Source organism: Vipera berus (assembly GCF_964194415.1).
Source record: "Vipera berus genome assembly, chromosome: 2".
Classification (NCBI taxonomy): Eukaryota; Metazoa; Chordata; class Lepidosauria; order Squamata; family Viperidae; genus Vipera; species Vipera berus.
In genome coordinates, this window is record NC_138203.1 from 60,582,938 (window position 1) to 60,606,292 (window position 23,355).

General features: G+C 40.1%; 1 protein-coding gene across 1 annotated transcript in view; it reads left to right on the forward strand.

Annotated features, from left to right (window-relative positions):
• Window positions 1-1,825: 1,825 nt before the first annotated feature.
• MFSD14B (major facilitator superfamily domain containing 14B) overlaps window positions 1,826-23,355 on the forward strand; it is a 33,048-nt gene continuing 11,518 nt past the window's right edge. Inside the window, exons 1-7 of the mRNA XM_081316919.1 lie at window positions 1,826-3,178; window positions 5,350-5,442; window positions 7,082-7,144; window positions 13,765-13,892; window positions 14,179-14,293; window positions 18,463-18,681; window positions 20,350-20,463. Of these exons, the coding sequence (XP_081173045.1) occupies window positions 2,972-3,178; window positions 5,350-5,442; window positions 7,082-7,144; window positions 13,765-13,892; window positions 14,179-14,293; window positions 18,463-18,681; window positions 20,350-20,463 (939 nt within the window). The 5' untranslated portion in view covers window positions 1,826-2,971. The remainder of the gene's footprint in view (window positions 3,179-5,349; window positions 5,443-7,081; window positions 7,145-13,764; window positions 13,893-14,178; window positions 14,294-18,462; window positions 18,682-20,349; window positions 20,464-23,355) is intronic.

Genomic DNA, 23,355 nt, shown 5'->3' on the forward strand with positions numbered 1-23,355 from the left:
TGCTTAAAATCCTACAAGGTAGACTTCAGCAGTATGTGGATCGAGAATTACCAGAAGTACAGGCAGGATTTCGAAGAGGCAGAGGAACTAGAGATCAAATTGCCAACATACGCTGGATCATGGAGAAAGCTAGGAAAGCTACTTCTGCTTCATTGACTATGCTAAAGCCTTTGATTGTGTGGATCACAACAAACTGTGGCAAGTTCTTAAAGAGATGGGAGTACCAGACCATCTTATTTGTCTCTTGAGAAACCTATATGCGGGTCAAGAAACAACAGTGAGAACTGGACACGGAACCACTGATTGGTTCAAAATTGGGAAAGGAGTACGGCAAGGCTGTATACTGTCACCCTACCTGTTTAACTTATATGCAGAGCACATCATAAGAAAGGCAGGGCTAGATGAATCAAAAGTTGGAATTAAGATTGCCAGGAGAAATATCAACAACCTAAGATATGCAGCTGATACCACTCTAATGGCAGAAAGTGAAGAACTAAAGAGCCTCTTGTTGCGGGTGAAGGAGAGTGCAAAAGTTGGGTTGAAACTTAACATTAAGAAAACCAAGATCATGGCATCGGGCCCTCTCAATTCCTGGCAAATAGATGGGGAAGAAATGGAGGTAGTGACAGATTTTATTTTCCTGGGCTCCAAGATCACTGCAGATGGGGACTGTAGCCAAGAAATTAAAAGATGCTTGCTCCTCGGGAGGAAAGCCATGGCAAATCTAGACAGCACACTAAAAAGCAGAGACATCATCCTGTCAACAAAAGTGCATATAGTCAAGGCTATGGTCTTCCCAGTTGCAATGTATGACAGTGAAAGTTGGACCATAAAAAAGGCTGAGCGCCAAAGAATTGAGGCCTTTGAACTATGGTGCTAGAGAAGACTCCTGCGAGTCTCTTGGACTGCAAAGCGATCAAACCGGTCAGTCCTAGAGGAGATCAACCCTGACTGCTCTTTAGAAGGCCAGATCCTGAAGTTGAAAGTCAAATACTTTGGCCATCTAATGAGAAGGAAGGACTCACTGGAGAAGAGCCTAATGCTGGGAAAGATTGAGGGCAAGAGAAGAAAGGGACGACAGAGAATGAGGTGGCTGGATGGTGTCACTGAAGCAGTAGGCGTGAGCTTAAATAGATTCCAGAAGATGGTAGAGGACAGGAAGGCCTGGAGGAACGTTGTCCATGGGGTCGCGATGGGTCGGACACGGCTTCACAGCTCACAACAACAAAGCAATGTATAGCACAATTCTGTCTTCAGCAAAATTGCTTCAATATTGTTGCTAAGAAAATATTATGAATGTGCCATAAATTTCAAGGACTGGAGAAAGACCCGAAGAAAGTCTTTAGTAAGAGTTAACAGGGAGTCCTTGATTTACAGCCATTCATCTAGTAATTATTCAGTTACATCAGTGAAAAAAGTGACTTACAATTGGTTCTTGCACTTATCACAATTGCAACAGTCCCATGACCACATAATCTAAGTTTGGGTGCTTGGCAACCATCATGTATCTACAATGGTTGCAGCATCCCAGGGTCATGTAATATCCATTTATAACCTTCCCAAGCTGGCTTCCAAGAAGCATAGCCAATGGGAAAAGCTGGATTTGCTTAATAACCACGTAATTCAGTTAACCACGGCAAAAAATATTATAAAATCAGGCATGACTCATTTACCGACCAACTTGCTTTGCAATGGAAATTCTGGTCTTAGCTATGATTTTAAGTTGAGGATTTACCTGTACACAACTAATTAATAAGCAATAAATTTCAGTATAGCTAATGCAGTGTATGCCTCCCAGCATACACAAAGGGACAGCACAGCAGGAGGCTGATGGTGCAGATCAGCAGAGGGGTTGGACAGCTCCGGGCGATAACTGCTCACTCAGGATAAGCCTAATGAGTTAAGCTGTTGACAGCCCCAGGCATGGTCAGCCTGGTGGGAAGCCAGGATCTACACCCATTGTCACCTGCACTGGCAGGAAGCCCAGGTTTGAACTGATTGGATGCCATCCACCTGGGCAGGTATAAATAGACGCCAGGCTTCCCCGTTTCCCCAGTTCGTTCTGTTCAGAATAAACTCATCTTTACCCCAGCTCTGTGTCCGTCTCTATGTGAAGCACGCGACTTTACAGCTAAAATGTAACGGAATAGTGAAACATCTTGCATCTTACTCCCAATACTTTGTTTACAACAATTAACCTTGACGTGTCTTATGTAATAATAAAAAATAGTATTGATTTAATAATTTTTTAAAAATCCCATTTATATCCCGCCCTTCTCCGAAGACTCAGGGCGGGCTTACAGTTCAAAGCACAAATCAACGTGCTTAGCAATTTTACATATTTTACATACGGTGCCTTAGAGGCTTGTAATGCTATAAAAAACAAAAAAGCAAAGCCAGTAATGAAGATACATTTAAAAATACACTCAACGTTTAAAAATACAAATAGAGAATGTGAACACCACGGCATCTTTCTCACTTAGCAAGGGAGGAAAGGATGCAATACATAAAAAAAATAAAATAAAACGGTGAAAACACCCAATTGTCGTCTAAAATTAAGCACACGGAATAACCCGCCAAGCTCACGCTATTCCCGCCCTCCGGGAGACAAACCCCGCCCACGTGCCCTATTGCATTGTATGATTAGCCGCTCCACTTGGCGGAAGCCCCGCCTTCTCCTTATGTGACGTATTTCCGGTGGGTGTGTGTGTGTGGCTTTCGGTCGGCCGTCCCCGTGATCCCGGGCAAGCAGGAAGGCGCTTTAGAGAAGCGGGGAAGGGCGCTGCCGCCGAAAGTTGCCGCGGCGTCCCGAGCTTCTCCTTCCGCTGCTTTTCGTTTTTTGTTTTGTTTTTTTCCGCCCGCGCGTCGCCCGGTCCTTGAGACGGTGGCAGCGGATGAAGGAGCCGGCGGGAGGCCGCCCGGAGCCCCTGCTTCGCCGCCGCTTCCTCCGCCTAGGCAAGATGGGAGCGAAATGAGCCCCGAGCCGAAGCCGCCACCGTCGCCCTCTCCTCTTCCTCCTCCAACCCCGGGTCGGGAAGCGGAGGTGGTCGCCTTGACAGTGGCGGCGGTGGTGGAGAGCGAAGCAGCGGCTCCCGGAGCGAGCGGCGGCGCCGGCAAGTGCGGCAGCCGAATCATGCTGGTCAGGAGAATCGGGTTCAAGCCGGGCGGAGGCGCCTCGGTGAGTGTCTGCGAAGAGACCTCCTTGCCTTCCCGCGGCTTCCGCCCGCTCAGCCTCCGGGGAGCTCTGCCCATCCGGGGTCGTGTGTGTGTGTGTGTGTGCTGCGAGACCCGGGGCGCTCGCCCTGCTCGTGGGAGCGAGGTGTCGGCCGAGCTCAGCGTTGAGAAGCTGCAGCCGGGTAGTGGTGGTGGTGGTGGTGGGTGGGTTGGGAGAGGCTGCTGCTCCTCTTTTCTCCCCTTCCTCTGCTTCTGGGCCTGCTTTGTCTCTGGAATGGTTGCAAGGGCAAGAAAAGAGTTTTCCTTCCTCCCCTGTGAAGCCTTGGGGCTGATGGGGGTGACAGGTTAGTTCAGGGGTCTTCAAACTTGGCCCTTTTATGACTTGTGGACTTCAACTCCCAGAATTCCTCAGCCAGCAAAGCTGGCTGAGGAATTCTGGGAGTTGAAGTCCACAAGTCATAAAAGGGCCAAGTTTGAAGACCCCTGGGTTAGTTGGAAGAGGTCTGCTGCTGCTGCTGCTGCTGCTGGAGTTCCCCTTCGAGCCCCATTCCATTTGTTTCAGGAGATCTGGCGGGAATCGCTTTCGGTTTCGAAAGGCTCGCTTTCACTTTTAGGAAGCTGAACAGACCGTCATGCGTTTTTTTTTTTTAAATGAGATCTGGAATGATTGGGAGGGGGACAGGACGCGTGTTAAAGAGATTTTGATAGCGTGCCAGGGATGGAGGGATGGATGAGGTGCCATCAAGTCGTTTTGCCTCAAATGACCCCATATATCTTCTCCATGACAACCCATCCCTGTATAACCTGGGCTTTCACGTCTTCCCGTGATGCACCCATCACAGCTATAATGGTCCATCCAACTTGCTTCTGTTCTTTCTCTTCCCACCTTTCCCAGCATTAGAGCCTTTTCCAGAGAGCTGGGTCAGGCCACAGATACTTACACGAATTTGTCTTTGCAATTTTCATCATAAAATAGCTCCATGGTGGGATCCAGTGCTCTCCAAATGCAAATCTGTACATATCTATCTTCCTGCCACTCCTCTAACCGCAACCCCCATTCATTACACCACTGATCAATCAGATTACAACAATCATCTCTATATGTTTGGGTTGAGTTTTCCCTAGTATATGAATGGAAATCTAGGTAAGAGTGGTCTATGATCTCTTGCTAGTTTTGCTTTCTAAGAATGCTGTGGTTGGCACACATAAAATGAATTGGAAAATAAGAATCATACTCAGAATGATATGAATAATTAATTCACCATAAAATAAGATCTTGCAGTTATTTATACAATATATTAGTGAATTAGGTAAATATGAAAGTATGTGTGTGTGTGTTACTAAAATCTTGGTTACCTGATGGACTCTCAGTATTTTGAAAATGGCAGAGTAGGCCTTCTACTAGCAATTTACATTGAATTATTAATTTTTATAAACTTTAGAGGCATTAAATACAAAACAGTTAAATAAGGAGCAGTAATTTTCACTCCTCATGCATCTTCAGTAACTGTTCTGGAGAAACCCTCAAGTGCATTGTGGATTGTTTTTAATTCTTATAATTTGTTACATTTTGATATATATATATATATATATATATATATATATATATATATATATATATATATATATATATATATATATATATATATATATATATATATATATATATATATATATATATATATATATATATCAATGGTTTTTTTGGTAAGTTTTATTTGGTTGTTAGTTCGCTGACATGTTTAGAGATAAGTGGAATACAAATGTCTGTAAATAGGACATCCTGATAAAATGTTGGTGATACATGGGATTCTAAGGTGTGAAGGAAGACATTTTCTTATGTAAAATCTGTTCAGTTATATTGTGTTTTTGAATTGTCATTAAACAGGGAAAGAGATTTTACAGGCAGATGCAAGCTAAGGATGCTATCTTTATAAACTGAAATTGTGACACTTTTGCCATCCCTTCATTCGTAAGTGGCCATCGTGGAAGGGTTGCAACAAGGCACCCACAGAATTAGGACACCTTTTGCTTCATACAATGGCATGCATAACTCCCCACAAAACCTTTTGTGAAAAACCAAATTTTCTGTCACTTTTAATATATAAATTGTTGTTACAGAAACAAATCTAAGTTCTGTATACTATTAATATTGCTTTTATTTTTTATTAACAGCAAGGTATTGGCCGACCAAGTGTGTACCATGCTGTTATTGTGATCTTCCTTGAGTTTTTTGCTTGGGGGCTTCTCACAACACCCATGCTCACGGTAAGTTTGCAGATCCCATCAGCTGCAACCTCATTGGCATTTTTCTTGTGGATGGAACCTTTCTTTTCTCTACTGGTCAGAAGAAATGCCTTTTCCCAATGCTGTTTTGTGGCTAACAGGGACATTCAACAAATAGGGTTTCAAAGGCTATGAGCCACATTGTGGATTTCAGGAGGTGGGAAATCTTCATAGGTGTCTGGAAGAACCCAGAAACTTATCAGGAATCCAAAGCACATCCAGGAATTAGATTATTTCAGACTGGACATCAGTTGTGCTTGCCTTGCCACCCAATGCAGAGAGAACATAAATTTCTTGAAACAAAATCCAAGGCAGTTACCAATGTAAAAAGCATGTCCTAAAAATTCTGTGATAAGTTAGCAGGATTTCGGAGAAATAAAACATGTTAAATTTTATACTAGAAAGCAGGAATTTTCTTAATTAAAATACCAGCTTTGCGCCATTATATAATATTAATATACCAGTTTTGTACCATTAGATATGGGACTTTGGATTCCAAGGCAGTTCTCATCTACTCCTAGGCTGGTATTTAACTATGTATGTGAATGCTGCTAGTGTCTCATTGCTTAGAACAAAGAACACACTCATAATTGTTTACTTCCTTTAGGCAATACATTTTTTTATCATTGCTATAAAACCTCTATTTCTACTTACTGCCAGTTGTGTTTTTATTTGCTGAGATACTGCAATATTTAAAATATAGTAGTGATAGGGCTTTAATTACAATTTATGAAAGTCAGGTAACACTGTTATTGTCAAAACCCATCCAGTCATGGGTATGAATTCCCTATAGACTGAAGGTCAGCTGAGTTTTGGGACTGGCTTGTCAGCTTACACATAAGAATTGTTCTCAGACTGAGAAGGTGTTCTATGTATTGAACATTTTAATTTTTTTTCCTGTGCTGCTTGGAATGAGTGCTTTCAATATACACAATACCCAATGCAAATTCTGCATTTTTTCCCATTTCCTTCCTTTCTCACACTCAAAATAGCTGTTGCCATGTCTGTTATAAGAAGATTGTGGGAGAGATGCAGATACATCTCATACTGATGTTCAGTAGTTTGTGATACATTTGTATCACATTTCATGAAATTGGAAATGTGTGTGTATATAATTATCCTTTGTTGTCTTATTCTACATATAATGTATAACCTTAATATTGCAGTTGTTTAAATGTTAATATCAGTTTCAGCAACTACTGAAGATATGCTTCATTTTGGTCTGGGATATTTAATTATGATGGGGCATATGGCCATAATTATTTCTTTAATGGAGGTAGTAATGACTTAATCTGTATTGTACTTTGGTCCTAGATTTGTGTTCAGTGATGTTTAACTCAGGAGGAAAGGATTTAGGTGGCAAATTTATTTAATTTTCAATTCACATTATTATTCTCAACAACTTCTCCATATTCTGGAGGGCTAGATTAGTAATGATGAGGATTAAGAAGAAGTGCTACTCAAAAACCTGCTGTATCCCCCTCCTATATCTTTGTGTGTCTGTTAGTTTGTAGTTCCCTTCATGAATGTTCTCATGAAAGAGCCTTTAGTTTTGCAGTTATTAAATATGCATTTTGTTAAATTGAGAAGATAGTTTTGAAATGAAATATTTCTCTTATAGGTCTTACATAAAACATTTCCTCAGCATACATTTCTAATGAATGGCCTCATTCAAGGAGTTAAGGTAAGAATGTTTTAAGTATTATTATCAGTCTTATTGATTAATAGAATAGCAATTCTAAATTGGAAATATTACATGATTTATAGTTATAAAACAGCATCAAGGCAAGTACAGGTATAAACACTTTTTTTAAAAAAAGTTATGTAATTAAAGTTGTGTATATTCTTAAGTAAAAGGGACGCGGTGGCTCAGTGGGTTAGGACGCTGAGCTTGTCGATCGGAAGGTCGGCAGTTTGGCGGGTCAAATCCCGAGTGCCGCGTAACAGAGTGAGCGCCTGTTACTCGTCCCAGCTTCTGCCAACCTAGCAGTTCGAAAGCACGTAAAAAATGCAAGTAGAAAAATAGGGACCACTCCGGTGGGAAGGTAACAGCGTTCCGTGTGCCTTTGGCGTCTAGTCATGCCGGCCACATGACCACGGAGACATCCTCGGACAAGCGCTGGCTCTTCGGCTTTGAAACGGAGATGAGCACCGGCCCCTAGAGTCGGAAACGACTAGCACGCATGTGCGGGGGAACCTTTACCTTTACCTTTACCTTTATATTCTTAAGTATATGGAAGACCAGTTGAACTTAGCAGGCCTTAATTCTCAATAGATAAAACTGCACTGATATTCACTAAATTTTAAAAAATGAAGCAATAAAACATCTAAATGAAATTAACAACATATCGGTTTGATAAATAATCTGACCTCAGCAATTGATTTGTGTGAAATAAGGACAGAGTTTAAACCCAGTTTTTGCATTTGTAAACTGTAGCTTGAAAACGTAGTGTCAATGATAGAAGAGCACGTGCAAAATGGACTAAGTCGTGCACTAATATTAGTTCAAAAACCAATATAATCAACAGTACAATATTTGCACCACAACATTAGCAACTACATACCCTTTTTGCATTTGCCTTCATAGATACCTGCCTTCAAAAAGCACAATCTAGAACAGGGGTCTCCAACCCATGGGCTGCAGTACTGTACCAGTCCACAGCCTGTTAGGACCCGGTCTGTGCAAGTGAGCGAAGCTTTATCTGCGCATGTGTGGAATCTAGGTAGTGCACAAAACCAACCCCTGGTCCGTGGAAAAATTATTTTCCACAAAAATAATTAGTCCCTGGTACCAAAAAGATTGGGGACTGCTGATCTAGAACATATTTTAACAATTGCAATGTGACTGCTAACATTCCAAAGGGCAATAATCTATATGCTACTAAAACTCTTGTTCCCATAACCTTTAGCTGGGTGAAATGGTGCATCATAGGGCAACAGCTTTCGAATCAAGGTAATTTAAATGGACTAACTTACAGGGTGCGTCCAAGATCCATGACTGACCTGTGGCACTGAAATATGACAAATTTTATAAAACTTTTGGTCATAAAATTATCATAAAACAGTTGATCACGTTATACAAAGTGTCATAAAACATCCCCCATACTGGTGTTTGTGCCATACTGTACAGTTCAACATGGCCTACTGTCAAGGCAGATACATCTCTGCATGTTTTTCCAGTGAAGGCAGTACATTAGAAGTTCTGTCATTGGTGAAGGCATTGAATCTGATAAGGAAATATTTTTGAAAGAATGATTCAACAGATCACAAGTTGTCTAGTTTGTATACAAATATAGCACTGTCTGATTTAGAAGAATCCCTGATTGGGATCATATGCTTGGATAACTGCTGACTTTTTCTTATTCCTTTCCTCATAACCTCTATCCAATCTTAGTAGCAGCAGAGTTGGAACCAGATCATGTTGCAGTATTGGCTAGGCCAGAAACATTTGGATTGGGAGTTGACAATTGTATTTTGAAAAATATTTTACCATTCATGCAGTTAGAAAAGCTAAAGTGTTTGAAGAAACATTGCTCATAATGATCTGATTTTGTTCTAAGAAAAGCCAAAACATTTTCATCCTCAGAGCAAATATGCAGATAGTCGTCACGTAGTGACCACAATTAGAATTCATTGTCCGGTTGCTAAACACTGGAGTTGCTAAGAGAAATACCATGTAACCACAGTGGGCTTACAATATCACTTTACATTTGGTCCATTAAGTGAGTCACCATGGTTGTTAAGTAAAGCGCCATATGACCACAACTTGCAGTTTTACTTTTGCGTTCTCAGTTAAGTCTGTTTATTGCCAGATGGTTGGGGAGCATACAGATGATGATTATGTGTCTGCTGGATGCGGTGACAGTTGTTACAGTTTGCTGGTCACAAAGTGCCCTAATGACTTAAATGAGGCATTAGGTAAGCGAGGACTTACCTGTACAGATCTTTTTGTTTCAGACTGCTTGACTTGAGATACTTTGAGCTTACAAGAGGTGTTCCGTAGTTTGTGAAAAAATAAAGACCTTGGGGAAACTGGAGGCTAGGATTAGTTTCACTGACTAATTTGGGCACGAGTGATGCATTGGAGGCACATCAGATGATTTAAAGAGTAGTTCTGGAGACAGCGGAATAAAAGTGAATCAAGGACATCCTTTGCTTCTTCCTCTTCTAATGGATTCACAGTTATGCAAATGGAAAGGCTGCTCTAAATTCAAATCCAAAGATTTCTTGACAGACAGGAAAAGTATATTAACTTTCATATTATTGTGTTTTATCAGGGAATAGTTTTAAATAGTTGCAGAAAATGGCAGTGTTTTGAAAATACGTGATGGCAGGAAAATGAATTTCTACATTAAAAGTATTAGAAGAAAGCTTAAAACTATGGTACCACTGAGTCTCATTTAAGGAAATCATGTATAAAGGTCTCTTGACAATTCTCTGATTAATGTGATTTGTATATTGGGGAAAATCTACTTTGTTAGTGAGACTTTCCAAAGATTAATGCAATTATTTGTATATTATTTAAATCCCACAGGCAGTAGTGATTTTTTGTTTACTGCCTGCTTGGAGAATCCTACTTTTGTTAAACAAAAAATGAGTCCCAAAATAGATGTGCCAGTGGTCCAAACTAATATGTATAAATAAGGCTTAGGATTTGTTTGAAATTCTCAAAAGTAATAAATATTAAAGCAAAGAAAGAAAATATATATTAAGGGTCTTCAAACTTGCCCCTTTTATGACTTGTGGACTTCAACTCCCAGAATTCCTCAGCCATGCATGCTGGCTGAGGAATTCTGGGAGTTGAAGTCCACAAGTCATGAAAGGGGCAGGTTTGAAGACCCCTGATATATAATGTTACCTAGTGAACACTCAAGGGATGGAGGGAGACAGAGATAGAATACATTTTCAATGTTGTGCTCCAGTATTAAAAATCAGATCAGTATCAGAAACTGCTAAAATATATGTGAAATAATTTTCTTTAGTATATAGCATGAGTTTTATAATTCTCTAGATACTGACCAACATTTGACTCTTTTTATCTACCAGTCTAATTTTTTTTTCTGTGTTAAGTCTTCCTTTACTTCAAAGTGGCTTGTAAATTATCAAACATTCATGACATAAGGTGTCATGGGCTGGAATATTACAGCTAATTTGCAGATTAAAAGGCTATGTAAGAACAGTTTACCTTGAAAGATCAAATACACCATTCTGTTTCTGTGGCACTTTCATTAAATTTGATCAGTTGGAGAATAGCTGTGCCTGTTTTTTGTTGGAACTACTTTTACATCTAAGGAAGATTTTCTGTGCTCACCTGAAGTAGCTCATCAATTAAGTTATTCCTTGGAGACCCTTTAATCCAGGTGTTGTGACCTTCATCAACTTAGCGGTGCCTGAGTTAAGGAACTCTGTATGCAAAATTAACTACCTTTTATGTATGGGGCCAAAAGCCCGTCCAGTTTGTTCTTTTTTAAACATTACTAAAGATTATAATACAATAATGGAAAGTAATATCAACTAAAAGAAAAATAAAAAAATACGATAGTTGGCTGTGTTTTTCACAGCACTGTCTTAAGTTCAAAATTCTTCTATGAGCCCCCAATCCTGGTTTTTCGAAGCAATAATGTAAGAAATTCTAAGGAAAATTTTCCCCTGCTCAAATTAATTCTCACTGAGTTCTAGTAAAAGGTTTGTGAAAGTTGCTCTTTACTAAATTTACTCTCTTTGATTTTGTGCTTTACATCACTTGCCAATATGTGCGTACGAATGACGAACTGAGTATATTATATGTGATACTGGCTGCAGAAAAGCCAGGCAAATCTGATCTTAGAATCATAATATTGGAACAGGGCATTTAAACTATTAAGTTCAATGTTCAGTGCTGGTGGCTAAATTAAAGCATGCCAAACAGATACCTGTCTAGCCTGTTGTTGAATATGTACTGTGAAGAGTAAACTTTCACCAGGTTGAATAGTGAGGTTCTTTGTCCAAATGCTGCTGCTGTTCCTCCTCCTCCTCCTTTCTTTCCTCTTTTCTTTCCTTTCTTCTTCTTTCATCTTCCTGTTCCTCTTCCCATTCAGTTGGAATCTGTCTTACAACTTAAATGCATGATTCTGTGGCATGCACAGAATGAGAGAGAATAGGCCTTGGACCTTCTATGTGGCATTCTTTCAGAACATATCTACCCAAAATAGCCTGTTTGTCAAATGTTTTGCTTGAAGTAATTTACAACATTCCCACAATCAAAGAGGTTGCTGAGATTTATTCATAATGGATATACGTATGCTGACTTCTAATAATTTCTAAAAGTAATATCGCAATAGAAACAGGAGAACTTGCACTGTATGGTATAAGTGTTCATCCTACTTTAAAAATTCAAACAACCTGTTAAAAAAGTAAGTAGAGGAATAAGTGAAGACAAGTAAATCACTAATATTTTGATCTACTCACACTGTTTAGCAAAAGATATAGGTGGTATTTTTGGATTTTTCAGAGACATTAAGTTATAGTAATAGAGTTTAATTACTGGTTTCTTTGTAAAGCCTTCCTTTTTAAAACTGATTTGCCTTTGCTATTATTAGCTACAGTATTTGCGGCTGCAGTCCTTTGACCAAACATTTCTTAAACTGCATTTTTTGCAAATATATACAGCAAATAAAAAAGTTTAAATGAAATTAATTTGCAGACAACACCAAGCTGGCAGGAATAGCCAACACTCCAGAATATAGGCTTAAGATACAGAATTTCATTACAAAATGAAATTCAATGGTGAAAAAAGTAAGGTTTTACATTTAGGCAAGAAAAAACCCAAATACGCAGGTATAGTATAGGTGGTACCTTGCTGTGAGAGGGATCTTGGAGTCCTAGTAGACAATCACTTAAAATATTAGCCAGCAGTGTGCTGCAGGTGCTAAAAAAGCCAACACAGGCTGCATTAACAGAGGGATAAAATCAAGATCACGTGAAGTGTTAATACCACTTTACAATGCCTTGGTAAGGCCACACTTGGAATACTGCATCCAGTTTTGGTCATCGTGATGTAAAAAAGATGTCGAGACTCTAGAAAGAGTACAGAGAAGAGCAACAAAGATGATCAGGGTACTGGAGGCTAAAACATATAAGGAACGGTTGCTGGAATTGGGTATGTCTAGTCTAACGAAGAGAAGGATGAGGGGTGACATGATAGCAGTGTTCCAATATCTTAGGGGCTGTCACAAAGAAGAGGGAGTCAAGCTATTCTCCAAAACACCTGAAGGCAGGACAAGAAGCAACGGATGGAAACTAACCAAAGAGAGCAGCAACCTAAAACTAAGGAGAAATTTTCTGACAGAACAATAATCAGTGGAACAACCTGCCTCCAGAAGCTGTGAATGCTCCAACACTGGAAGTTTTTAAGAAGTGACTGGACAGCCATTTGCCTGAAATGGTACAGGGTTTCCTGCCTGAGCATGGGGTTGGACTAGATGATCTCCAAGGTTCCTTCCAACAACAACATCATCATCATAATCATTATTATTATTATTTCCTTGCAAATTTGGTTAGTGCTCAATAATTTGAATGCTTTTTAAAAATTCATAAAGATGTTGAAGCTTTCATATAATAACAATATATTTTTGTTGAAAATAATTCTCTGAATTCCATGAAATAATCACAGTAAATCCATGTTAACATTTAAAACTATGGCATTTACTAATCTCAAACTGTCATCTTTACTTCATGAGGATATATCTAATTTCTGGTAACATAAAGGTGATATTGCGCTTATGTGCCAATTGTGGGCAACGTCAGTCACTATAAAAACATAATCCTAGGGTAGTAAGATGTTTGGTTTTATACTATATAGCATATTCTTAGCGTCTTATTTTGCTTTGATCTACCCTTTGAAATTACTTTGTGGTCCTAGCAATATATAGTCATTGTGACCTTTTGTATATTATAATATATAATCTCTATCTGATGGAAACTGCATTCTTCCTTTTATTGAGATGGAGGCTCAAATATATTACAATAAACAATTCACCCATTTGTTTAGAAACTTTCACTTTTGCCGTTGCCATGGAAACAACGTTCCCTTGTAGCTTGAGAGTTTTATTGGGTTTCACAAGTATGACGCTCATGTTTGGGACTCATGCAGCTTCACTGGCCTGCTGTGTGTGTATGTGTATGTGTGTTTTAAAGAAAATGGTTTATTTCTATAACTTGTTATTTTAAATTATGCTTTTATCAACAAGTCAAGTGCATGTAACACATTTTATAGTCACTCCGTTACTGAAAACAGCATTAAAATCATTACCATTTTGTTCTTAGGGTTTTTTATCCTTCATGAGTGCTCCGCTGATAGGTGCTTTGTCTGATGTCTGGGGAAGAAAATATTTCCTCCTTATTACAGTTTTCTTCACTTGTGTCCCTATTCCATTAATGAAGATAAGTCCATGGTAAGTGTGGCATAAATATGTGGGTATTTATGTGTGTGTGGGGGGGAGGCTTGGGGAAAGGGACCATATTAAGAAAAGAAATTTATTAAACTTTCTTCTGTGTCAAAGTGAGCCAGTATAAGCCTTTTATGTACACTCTACTTTAAGTACACTTGGCAAAGGAATCACTAAACATAGATGGAATATAAATCTTAACTGGTAAATAGTCTAAAAGTTTGCTTTTCTTGGATATGTTTACAGTTTTTTTATGTAGCTGCAATACATAAACATGGCTCTGATTTTGCAGGTGGTATTTCGCAATGATTTCTGTATCTGGGATTTTTGCTGTTACATTCTCTGTAATATTTGCATATGTAGCTGATATAACTCAAGAACACGAGAGAAGCACTGCTTATGGATTGGTAAGAATGTTTCTTAATAATTCCTTGAGACAAGATGTACTTTGGTTTGTCGGGGATCATGTCAGCATTCCCTAATGATTTCTGATTTTTTTAAAATGTGATATTTCTTAAAAGTAAAATTTGAACCTGTTTTTAAAGAAATTATAGTAGCTCTATTCATATACATGATGTCTAATGAACAACAACAAAAAAGATCTTGTATATAGCATCCTCAAGAATAAACTAGTCCAGGGGTAGGCAACCTTGGCTCTTTTATGACTCGTGGACTTCAACTCCCAGAATTCCTGAGCCAGCATGGCTAAGCTTGGAAACCTCTCACTTTCCCCTCAGCATGGCTGGCTCAGGAATTCTGGGAGTTGAAGTCCACGAGTCATGAAAGAGCCAAGGTTGCCTACCCCTGAACTAGTCCATTAAATAGGAAGAAGTTTTGTCAGCCCCACAAGGTAGACCAGACCCAAGAATTCAATTGTGACATCTGAAACTGCTGCAACTTCTGTGGTCCTGTGCCATCATGTTTATGACCATGTGGCTTAGCAACAGAGTTGCTGATCCCAATTACCATAGGTAAGCAAGAACTACCTGTATGTATAAATATTTACTATAAACATTTCCTATTTCTAATTCAGCATTCACACCAAAGCCACAATGTGTGGATCTATTTAAAAAAAACACGGCTTCAGCAAAACAGTGCTATATAAAGAAGACTCAGTTATCAGGACACAGTATCATGCTCTTAATGCATTGAACTTTTGTTGTCATGTCCCATGTTGCATCATTAGTTTGTGAGTACCTTAGCAACCCCTTAGTAAAATGAGAGTAATTAAATATCAGAAAAAAACATTTCCCGAAAAACAGAAGTGCTAAGCTTCTGAGAAGGTGATAAAAGAGGATTCTTATTTTTTTTTAAAAAAAACTTTGCTTTGTTATTGATTAGATTTCATAATCATTAGCTTCTTAATAGTACACAAAAATGGATAAAACATCCTCTGTACGAAGCAAGTGATACTTAAAAATCCAATCATTCAGTTTAAAATTGGAGCAACAGTTAATTCTAATGACTCACAAGCAATTTCCCCAGGGTTAATTGGTTGAGGAAACAGTTTTGAATATAATTTAGTTCAAACTTATATAGGCTTTGTAGGTTAAAACCAGCCCTCTAAAGGTGTCCACAATCATGACTCAGCTGCTGCAGATTCTGTAGCACAAATGTAAAGTGCAGTTGTGCCTAATACCAGGTAGGAGGAAGGTTGCTGCATTTTCCTCTAGCTGCAGTTTTTGCATGATCTTCATTCAAAGGTACCTGTCATAATCTTAGGGAAAGCCTCCTTCCAAAGTGATCCAGCCATTTATGCCTCACTTGGTTCTCTGCAAGAGCAAAGAGGGATATGAATCTAGCTTACAAGTGGCAGGAGGCACAATGGCGAGTATCCTGTCTACCTGAATCCACATCCAAAAAAGGGATACTACTACTACGACTACTACTATTACTACTACTATATTCGCTCAACAGCGAAACACTAGTGAAGCATGCCTGCATTTTCTGTGTTACATGAGAAAAGCTCATCTTCCTTCCCCTGTCCTGACCACTTTCTACAAAGGGACAATCAAGAGCATCCCGTCATACAGCATCACAGCCTGGTTTAGAAGCATCACTGCTTCAGACAGGAAGGTGATGAGAGAGTGGTGAGGATGGCTGAAAAGATTATTGGCAGTTCCTTCCCTTCCATCCAGGACATAGCACATAAGTGTTGCTTGAGCAGGGTCCATAAGATAGTCTGGGACACTACACATCCTCTTCACAACCTGTTTTCCTTGTTACCTTCTGGGGAGGAGGCTTTGTGGTATCCGAAGAGGAACATACAGATTCAGTCACAGTTTTGTTCCGTACAGTATTAACCTTGAGAATTCTAAAGCTTCCCTTCCGTTATGCATTCAAGATGGACAGTGATTAATATTTATGTTACTTATATGTAAGGGTGTAGGTCTATACATATGTTGTATATCGTATGTTTAAATTTGAGTTATGTATGTGTACACTTTGAGAGCAAGCAACTAAATTTCATTTTTAATGTGTGCCATTGTGCCTACAGTAAAAAATGACAATAAAGATTATCTATTCATGTCAGGAGCACCTAAGCACTTCTAGGTTGAAAGGATTGAATGGTGACACTACTGTTGCCCAGAGGATGTCCAATTGGGGGCTCCTTTCATTATCCATTAAAAAAGGGATAATGTTTAAAAACTAGTTTTTTAAATTTAAGCAACAATATTTGATTTGAAGATAAAAATAGAACATAATAACTTCTATTTTGGGGGCATCTAAAAGTTGTTATAAGGTTCAGCAATATAATTGCAATATTGTGATAGGATTGGAAAATAGATTAAAGAAATGGAAAATTGATGGAATTACTCCAGCCAAAAGAGTCACATGATAGACTAATGAAAAAGGATTTAAGTAAATGAAGAAGAAACGTGTCATGCTTCTGACAGAAGATACTCTTCAAAAGAACTTTGAGGCATTGTTTACCTTCAAGAATCTTTTTATTCGAGAAACAAAGTATGGCACTACATAGTTAAAGCCAAAAACTGAATTTCCCTCCCCTGAGCACAAAGTAGAAAAGTACAATTCCCTCCTCCAATAAACAGTCATAAATCACATTCCCCAATTAGTTTGAAGGGCAGTCTTTCTCCCCAGCTCACCAAATCTTTATCAACTCTGGGCCCAATGACCTTGGATTCCCACAGCTGAGTTATTATTGTTAGGACTAACTGGACTCTCATCCACATTCTCCTTCCCAGCGTCAACTAACTAAAAGCAAAAAGAGTAAAATGGCTGCATTTCCATCTGTTGTCAAAGCAAGAACATCCAATGTTAGCAGTGTTGACACATTGCAGTTGAGAAATTATGAGCCTTTATAATATTAGCCTGAGAATTTCTGAAATAGTAATTCCAATTACTGATTTCACAATACTTATATTAATATTGAATGCAATGAGATAAATGTAACATCAAAATAAAAATAATTATAACTGTGATAAAAATAATGAAATTCAAATAATTGTTAGTGACTTAATACTGAAAAATTATGACACTGTCAAGAGATTAGGGGGGAATTTATTTTCCAAGTGCTGTTTTTTTTAACATTCATGCTGCCTTTCCATTAAAGAAAATTGCGGTTCACACTAAATAAGGAAATGTTACAGCATGAACCACTACTTAACTACAGTAACAAATAATGCTTTAATGACAACAAGAAAACCACCTCAGAATATTAATAGTAAAAGAAAAATCTTTAAATGTCTTCAGAATTCTGGGGATAGAATTCTGTGTCTCTTAAATTGCTTGTAGTCTGTAAGAGAAGCGGGAGACAGAAAAAATATGCATGCTTACTTTAAAGCGACATGTCACAAATTCATTTCCTGGAAAGGAGTGTTTAGTATTGCTCTTTATATCTCTGCAGTATAAATTATTCTGATAAATGTTTATTAATGCTGCTGAGGATATTTCAGGAATGTCCCCATTTTTTTTATGTTAGTACAAAATGAGATGCTAACTAAGAAAGCATGTTGAGCTATGGTGAGATCAGTGCGCAATAGTAGTTGAAAATGATGATGATGATTTTGCAGCTCAAATTGATCATCAGCATGCTGGTCGGAAGCAATGGGTAGAGGGCAGTTTACAAATTTAGGTGAAATGAGATTCCTGTACAACCTACTGGATTCTTTGCATAGCTGTAGAAAAACTCTGGTGCTTCCTTCTCTCAAAGCAGGTGGGTAGGCTGAATTGTTTTGCAGAAATGCACCTACATGGCCTTGTTCATTTTTCTAATATCAGAAAATATTCAGTGAAATCACTCATAAAAAAATTTCAGATTGAAAGCTAAACCAACTTTAAACTTAAGAAATATAAGGAAAGCTTGATGAATTAGAAGGGGTATTACCATAAGAAGAAGGATTGGGCCACAATGATTTAATGTAGCTTCCTTGAATATTCTGTGATGACTGAATATTTATCAGATTTTTCTCTGGAGCTGGGCTTTAATAGTCACTTCTCTATGATGTATACATATGTCTAGGTCAGAACATCTGTATCTCATTACTGTTTTAATTGTTTTGCTTTTTTCTTCTATCAAAGTATTACCTTTTATATTTTTTCCCCTTCTATTTAGGTGTCTGCTACGTTTGCGGCAAGTTTAGTAACTAGTCCTGCTATTGGAGCACATTTGTCTAATTTGTATGGTGATAACATGGTGGTGTTAGTTGCTACGGTGGTGGCTGTTGTAGATATCTGTTTCATTCTACTAGCTGTACCAGAATCTCTGCCTGAAAAAATGAGACCACCTTCATGGGGAGCACTTATATCCTGGGAACAAGCAGATCCCTTTGCAGTAAGTTATCGGCTCTATTTATTCTGCTTCATCATACAAGATGTCATTTTTTTTTTGTTTGTGAAAGAAAATGTATTTTGAATGGATTGATTAAAATGAAATTTTGTCGAAACAGGCACAAAGCTATTTTTTTTAACCACATGTTATTTCTACATGTAACTTTCTAGTTATGTCTAGAAATGACTTGCTGTGGGCAATACTAGTGATGGTAAAATCCAACAGAACCTTTACAATACAGGTACAGTAGTCCTCGACTTAACAGCAGTTCATTGAGTAACCATTCAAAGTTACAACAGCACTGAAAAAAAGTGACTTATGTCTATTTTTCACACTTACGACCATTGCAGCATCCCCACAGTCATGTGATCAAAATCCAGATGCTTGGCAACTGACTCACATTTATGACAGTCAACAGTGTTCCAGGGTCACGGGATCACCTTTTGCAACCTTTTGACAAGGAAAATCAATGGGGAAACCAGATTCACTTAACAACCATGTTACTAACGTATCAGCTGCAGTGATTCACTTAACAGCTGTGGGAAGAAAGGTAAATGGGGCAAAATTCACTCAACAAATGTCTCACTTAACAACAGAAATTTTGGGCTCCATTGTGGTTGTAAGTTGAGGACTACCTGTATTTAACAGAGGGGTCTGTTTAATGTTATGACATGCAAGCAGGAACATAGATAATTGTTTATTAGATGAGTCAGTGTGGAATTGAAAAGGTGAACCACGAAATATGACCCTTCAGCCCTTGTATGCTTTCCTGTTATTTCATTTATCCTGACTTCTAAAACAGTTCAGATCATGGTCCTTTTTAAATCTAGTATTATGAAATGAAAACAAAAGCAACATATGCAGTTCCCGTGGTCTGGTTTCACTAGCTTGGAATTTAGCTTCATTCCATTAGAAAGTAGAATCAAATTATTGGATGAACAGTTTTTAATTTTGCCCAGAAAGTATACCATTAAGTGCCATCTTGATTAATTTAACCCAAAGTCAAGATTTTGGTTACCATAGGCAACTGCCCAGTTGAATTTAGGGACTCATCAATAAGAAGAATATTTAATGCACTGTCACATTAATAATGGATTGAAGCAAACCATTACAAAATTATTCTACCTGAAGGGAGGGGAGGAATAGGGTGTAGGACAGAACCATTTACCAGAGGTTCTGTCCTTTCCATTATGATCGTGGGAGTTGTTAGCTTTTCCTATTTTAATCTGAAGGGCCTCAGAATTTACATGACAGTTCTGCGAATGGCTATCCAGATTTTTGGAGTTATGTCTCATCGCTCTCCCAATCGGTCCTTTTTCTCTCTTTGTAAAGTTATGCCAACCTTACTACAGGTAATCCTTGACTTATGACCACAGTTGAGCCCAAAATTTATGATGCTAAGTGAGAGAGTTGTTAAGTGAGTTTTGTTGCATTTTACAACTTTTCTTGCCACATTTGTTAAGTGAATCTGTTGTTAGGGTTAGGGTTTATTTATTGTTCTGAGGAGGTTTTATTGTTGGTTGGTTATGAGCTACCAAGAGTCATTTCAGCTGTGGTGGATACAAATTGAATGAATGCATGAATAACTATTATTAATAAATTGTAGAAATAACTCATTTATTTTTGATAGTTCATTTTGTCTTACCTTACTTTTCCTCTATCTTTTGACAGTCTCTGAAAAAAGTTGGAAAAGATTCTACAATCTTGCTGACTTGCATCACTGTTTTTCTTTCTTATCTCCCCGAAGCTGGCCAGTATTCTAGCTTTTTCCTTTATTTGAGACAAGTAAGTAGTTTCCAGTATTTTTCACTGTCTGACTGGTTGTCTTGAACAAAGCTTTAATACAGGGTTTCCAGCTTTATTGGACTAGTGGGCACAGATCAAATTAAAAGCTTGTCAAAATGTCTTGTCTTGCATGGGCAAGTTTTCCATTCATGAAATGTTTTATCAGATTGCAAACTGTTGAGGATCCTTTTTAACCTTTTCAGATGGTCCCCATAATCCGATTTCTTTAATATCAGCCCACATATTTTTCTCCCAGATGCATATAGAAAGCTACTTTGAAAATTCAGTGGCATCATAGGAGAAATGAATGAGAAATAACTTCCACATTTTGGAGCTTGTTTGTGGTTATTATGTATCCAAAGGAGCTGTTACTTGTAACATAATGCATTATGGTAGTCCTCAGTTTCAATCACAATTGAGACTGAAACTTTTGTCACTAAACAACGTGATGGTTAAGTGAATCACCACGTGACTGCAACCAATTTAATGACTTTTTTGCTGCTGTCTTTAACTGAATCGCTCAGTTGTTAAGCAAATCCAAATCATGGCTTCCATGATAGCCATGGACCTGACCCAGATTATTCAGGGTCCAACTCACGAGGGGGGAAACACGCCCGACCTTATTTTTATCTCTGGGCAGTGGCTTAATGGTCTGGGTGGGGTTACTCCAACATTTCAACCCCTTTCATGGACAGACCATTATCTCCTGCGGTTGGGCCTCCGTCATGCCACTCCCCGCTGCTGGGAGGCGGAACCGACCAGGTGGTTCCGCCCCAGGCGCCTGATGGACCCAGATAGTTTCCAGACGGCGCTTGGATTGATTCCTTCCTCCCTTTCCCACAGCCCGGTTGAGACCTTAGTTGACGCCTGGCAACGGGCTGCTTCGGAGGCTCTCGACCGTGTTGTGCCTTTGCGGCCTCTGACCCGGCGCAGATCCCGGCTCGCTCCTTGGTTCTCCGTAGACCTGCTGGAGATGAAGCGCCAGAGAAGGGGCCTAGAGGGCATTTGGAGAACCAGTCGGTCTGAGTCTGACCGAACACAGTTAAGATCCTTTTCTAGATCTTATCTTGTGGCAATGGAGGTGGCGAAGCGTGCTCACTTCGCCACCCTCATTGCATCCGCAGATAACCACCCGGCCGCCCTGTTTAGGGTGACCCACTCCCTTTTAAATCGGGACGGGAGAGGACCCCTTGCGGGGACAGTGAGTTTAGTGAGTATCTGGTGGATAAAATCGCTCAGATTCAGGCTGGCTTGGACTCCGACTGGGCAGTATCTGACGAGGGGGAAGCGATGGGTTTGGCCGATAATATTTGGGAAGAGTTTGATCCTGTGACTCCGGATGAAGCGGACAGGATCATGGGGAAATTAAGTGCCGCCACGTGTTTGTTGGACCTGTGTCCCTCCTGGCTGGTTTATGTGGCTCGGGAGGTTACATGAGGCTGGCTCCTGGCAGTTATTAATGCTTCCTTGAGTGAGGGGTGCTTCCCTGCCGCCTTGAAAGAGGTGGTGGTAAGGCCCCTCCTCAAGAAACCTGCCTTGGATCCAGCTATTTTAAATAACTTTCGTCCTGTCTCCAACCTTCGCTTCCTTGCGAAGGTTGTTGAGAGCGTGGTGGCACGGCAGCTCCCTTTGCTCCTGGAGGAAACTGAGTATCTGGATCCATACGAATCGGGTTTCAGGCCCGGGTACAGCATGGAGATGGCATTGGTCGCGCTGGTGGATGATCTCTGGCGGGCCCGAGACAGGGGTTATTCCTCTGTCCTGGTTCTATTAGACCTTTCAGCAGCTTTTGATACCATCAACCATGGTATCTTGCTGCGACGTCTTGAGGGGTTGGGAGTGGGAGGCACCGTTTTACGGTGGTTCTCCTACCTCTCAGGCCGTTCGCAGACGGTGTTGGTAGGAGGGCAGAGGTCAACCCCTAGGCCCCTTAGTTGTGGGGTGTCTCGGGTCGGTACTCTCGCCCCTCCTGTTCAACATCTATATGAAGCCACTGGGTGAGATCATCCGTGGTTTCGGGGTGAGGTATCATCAATATGCTGATGATACCCAGCTTTTCATCTCCACCCCGAACCAACCCAGCGATGCCCTCGATGTGATGTCCCGTTGCCTGGAAGCGGTACGGATTTGGATGGGGAAGAACAGGCTCCGGCTCAACCCGACCAAGACTGAGTGGCTTTACGTACCGGAATCTCGACTTGTCCAAGAGGTTCCATCTTTGGTTATGGGAGGAGAGGTGTTACCTCCTGTTGATAGGGCACGCAATTTAGGCATGCTCCTGGACTCACGACTCAGTTTTGAAGATCATATTGGAGTCGTGGCCAGGGGGGCATTTGCCCAGGTTCGCCTGGTGCGCCAGTTGCGCCCCTATCTGGACTGAGATGCCCTACGTACGGTCACTCACGCACTTGTTACCTCCCGGATAGATTACTGCAATGCTCTCTACATGGGGCTGCCCTTGAAGACCACCCGGAGGCTCCAGCTGGTGCAGAATACGGCCGCGTGGGTAGTGATGGGAGCATCCCGATGCTCCCATATTACACCCCTCCTGTGTGAGCTGCATTGGTTACCGGTTGTCTTCCGGGTGAGATTTAAGTGCTGGTACTTACCTTTAAAGCCCTACATGGCCTAGGCCCAGGATATTTGCAGGACCGTCTGCTGCCGGGAACGACTTCCCATTGCCCAGTGCGCTCACACAGAGAGGGCCTCCTCAGGGTGCCGTCGGCTAGACAATGTCGGCTGGCGACCCCCAGGGGAAGGGCCTTCTCTGTGGGAGCGCCAGCCCTGTGGAACCAACTCCCTCTTGAGCTCCGGATGGCCCCGGATCTCCGGTCCTTTCGCCGCGGCCTTAAAACATTCCTTTTTCATCAGGCTGACCTGGACTGACGACAG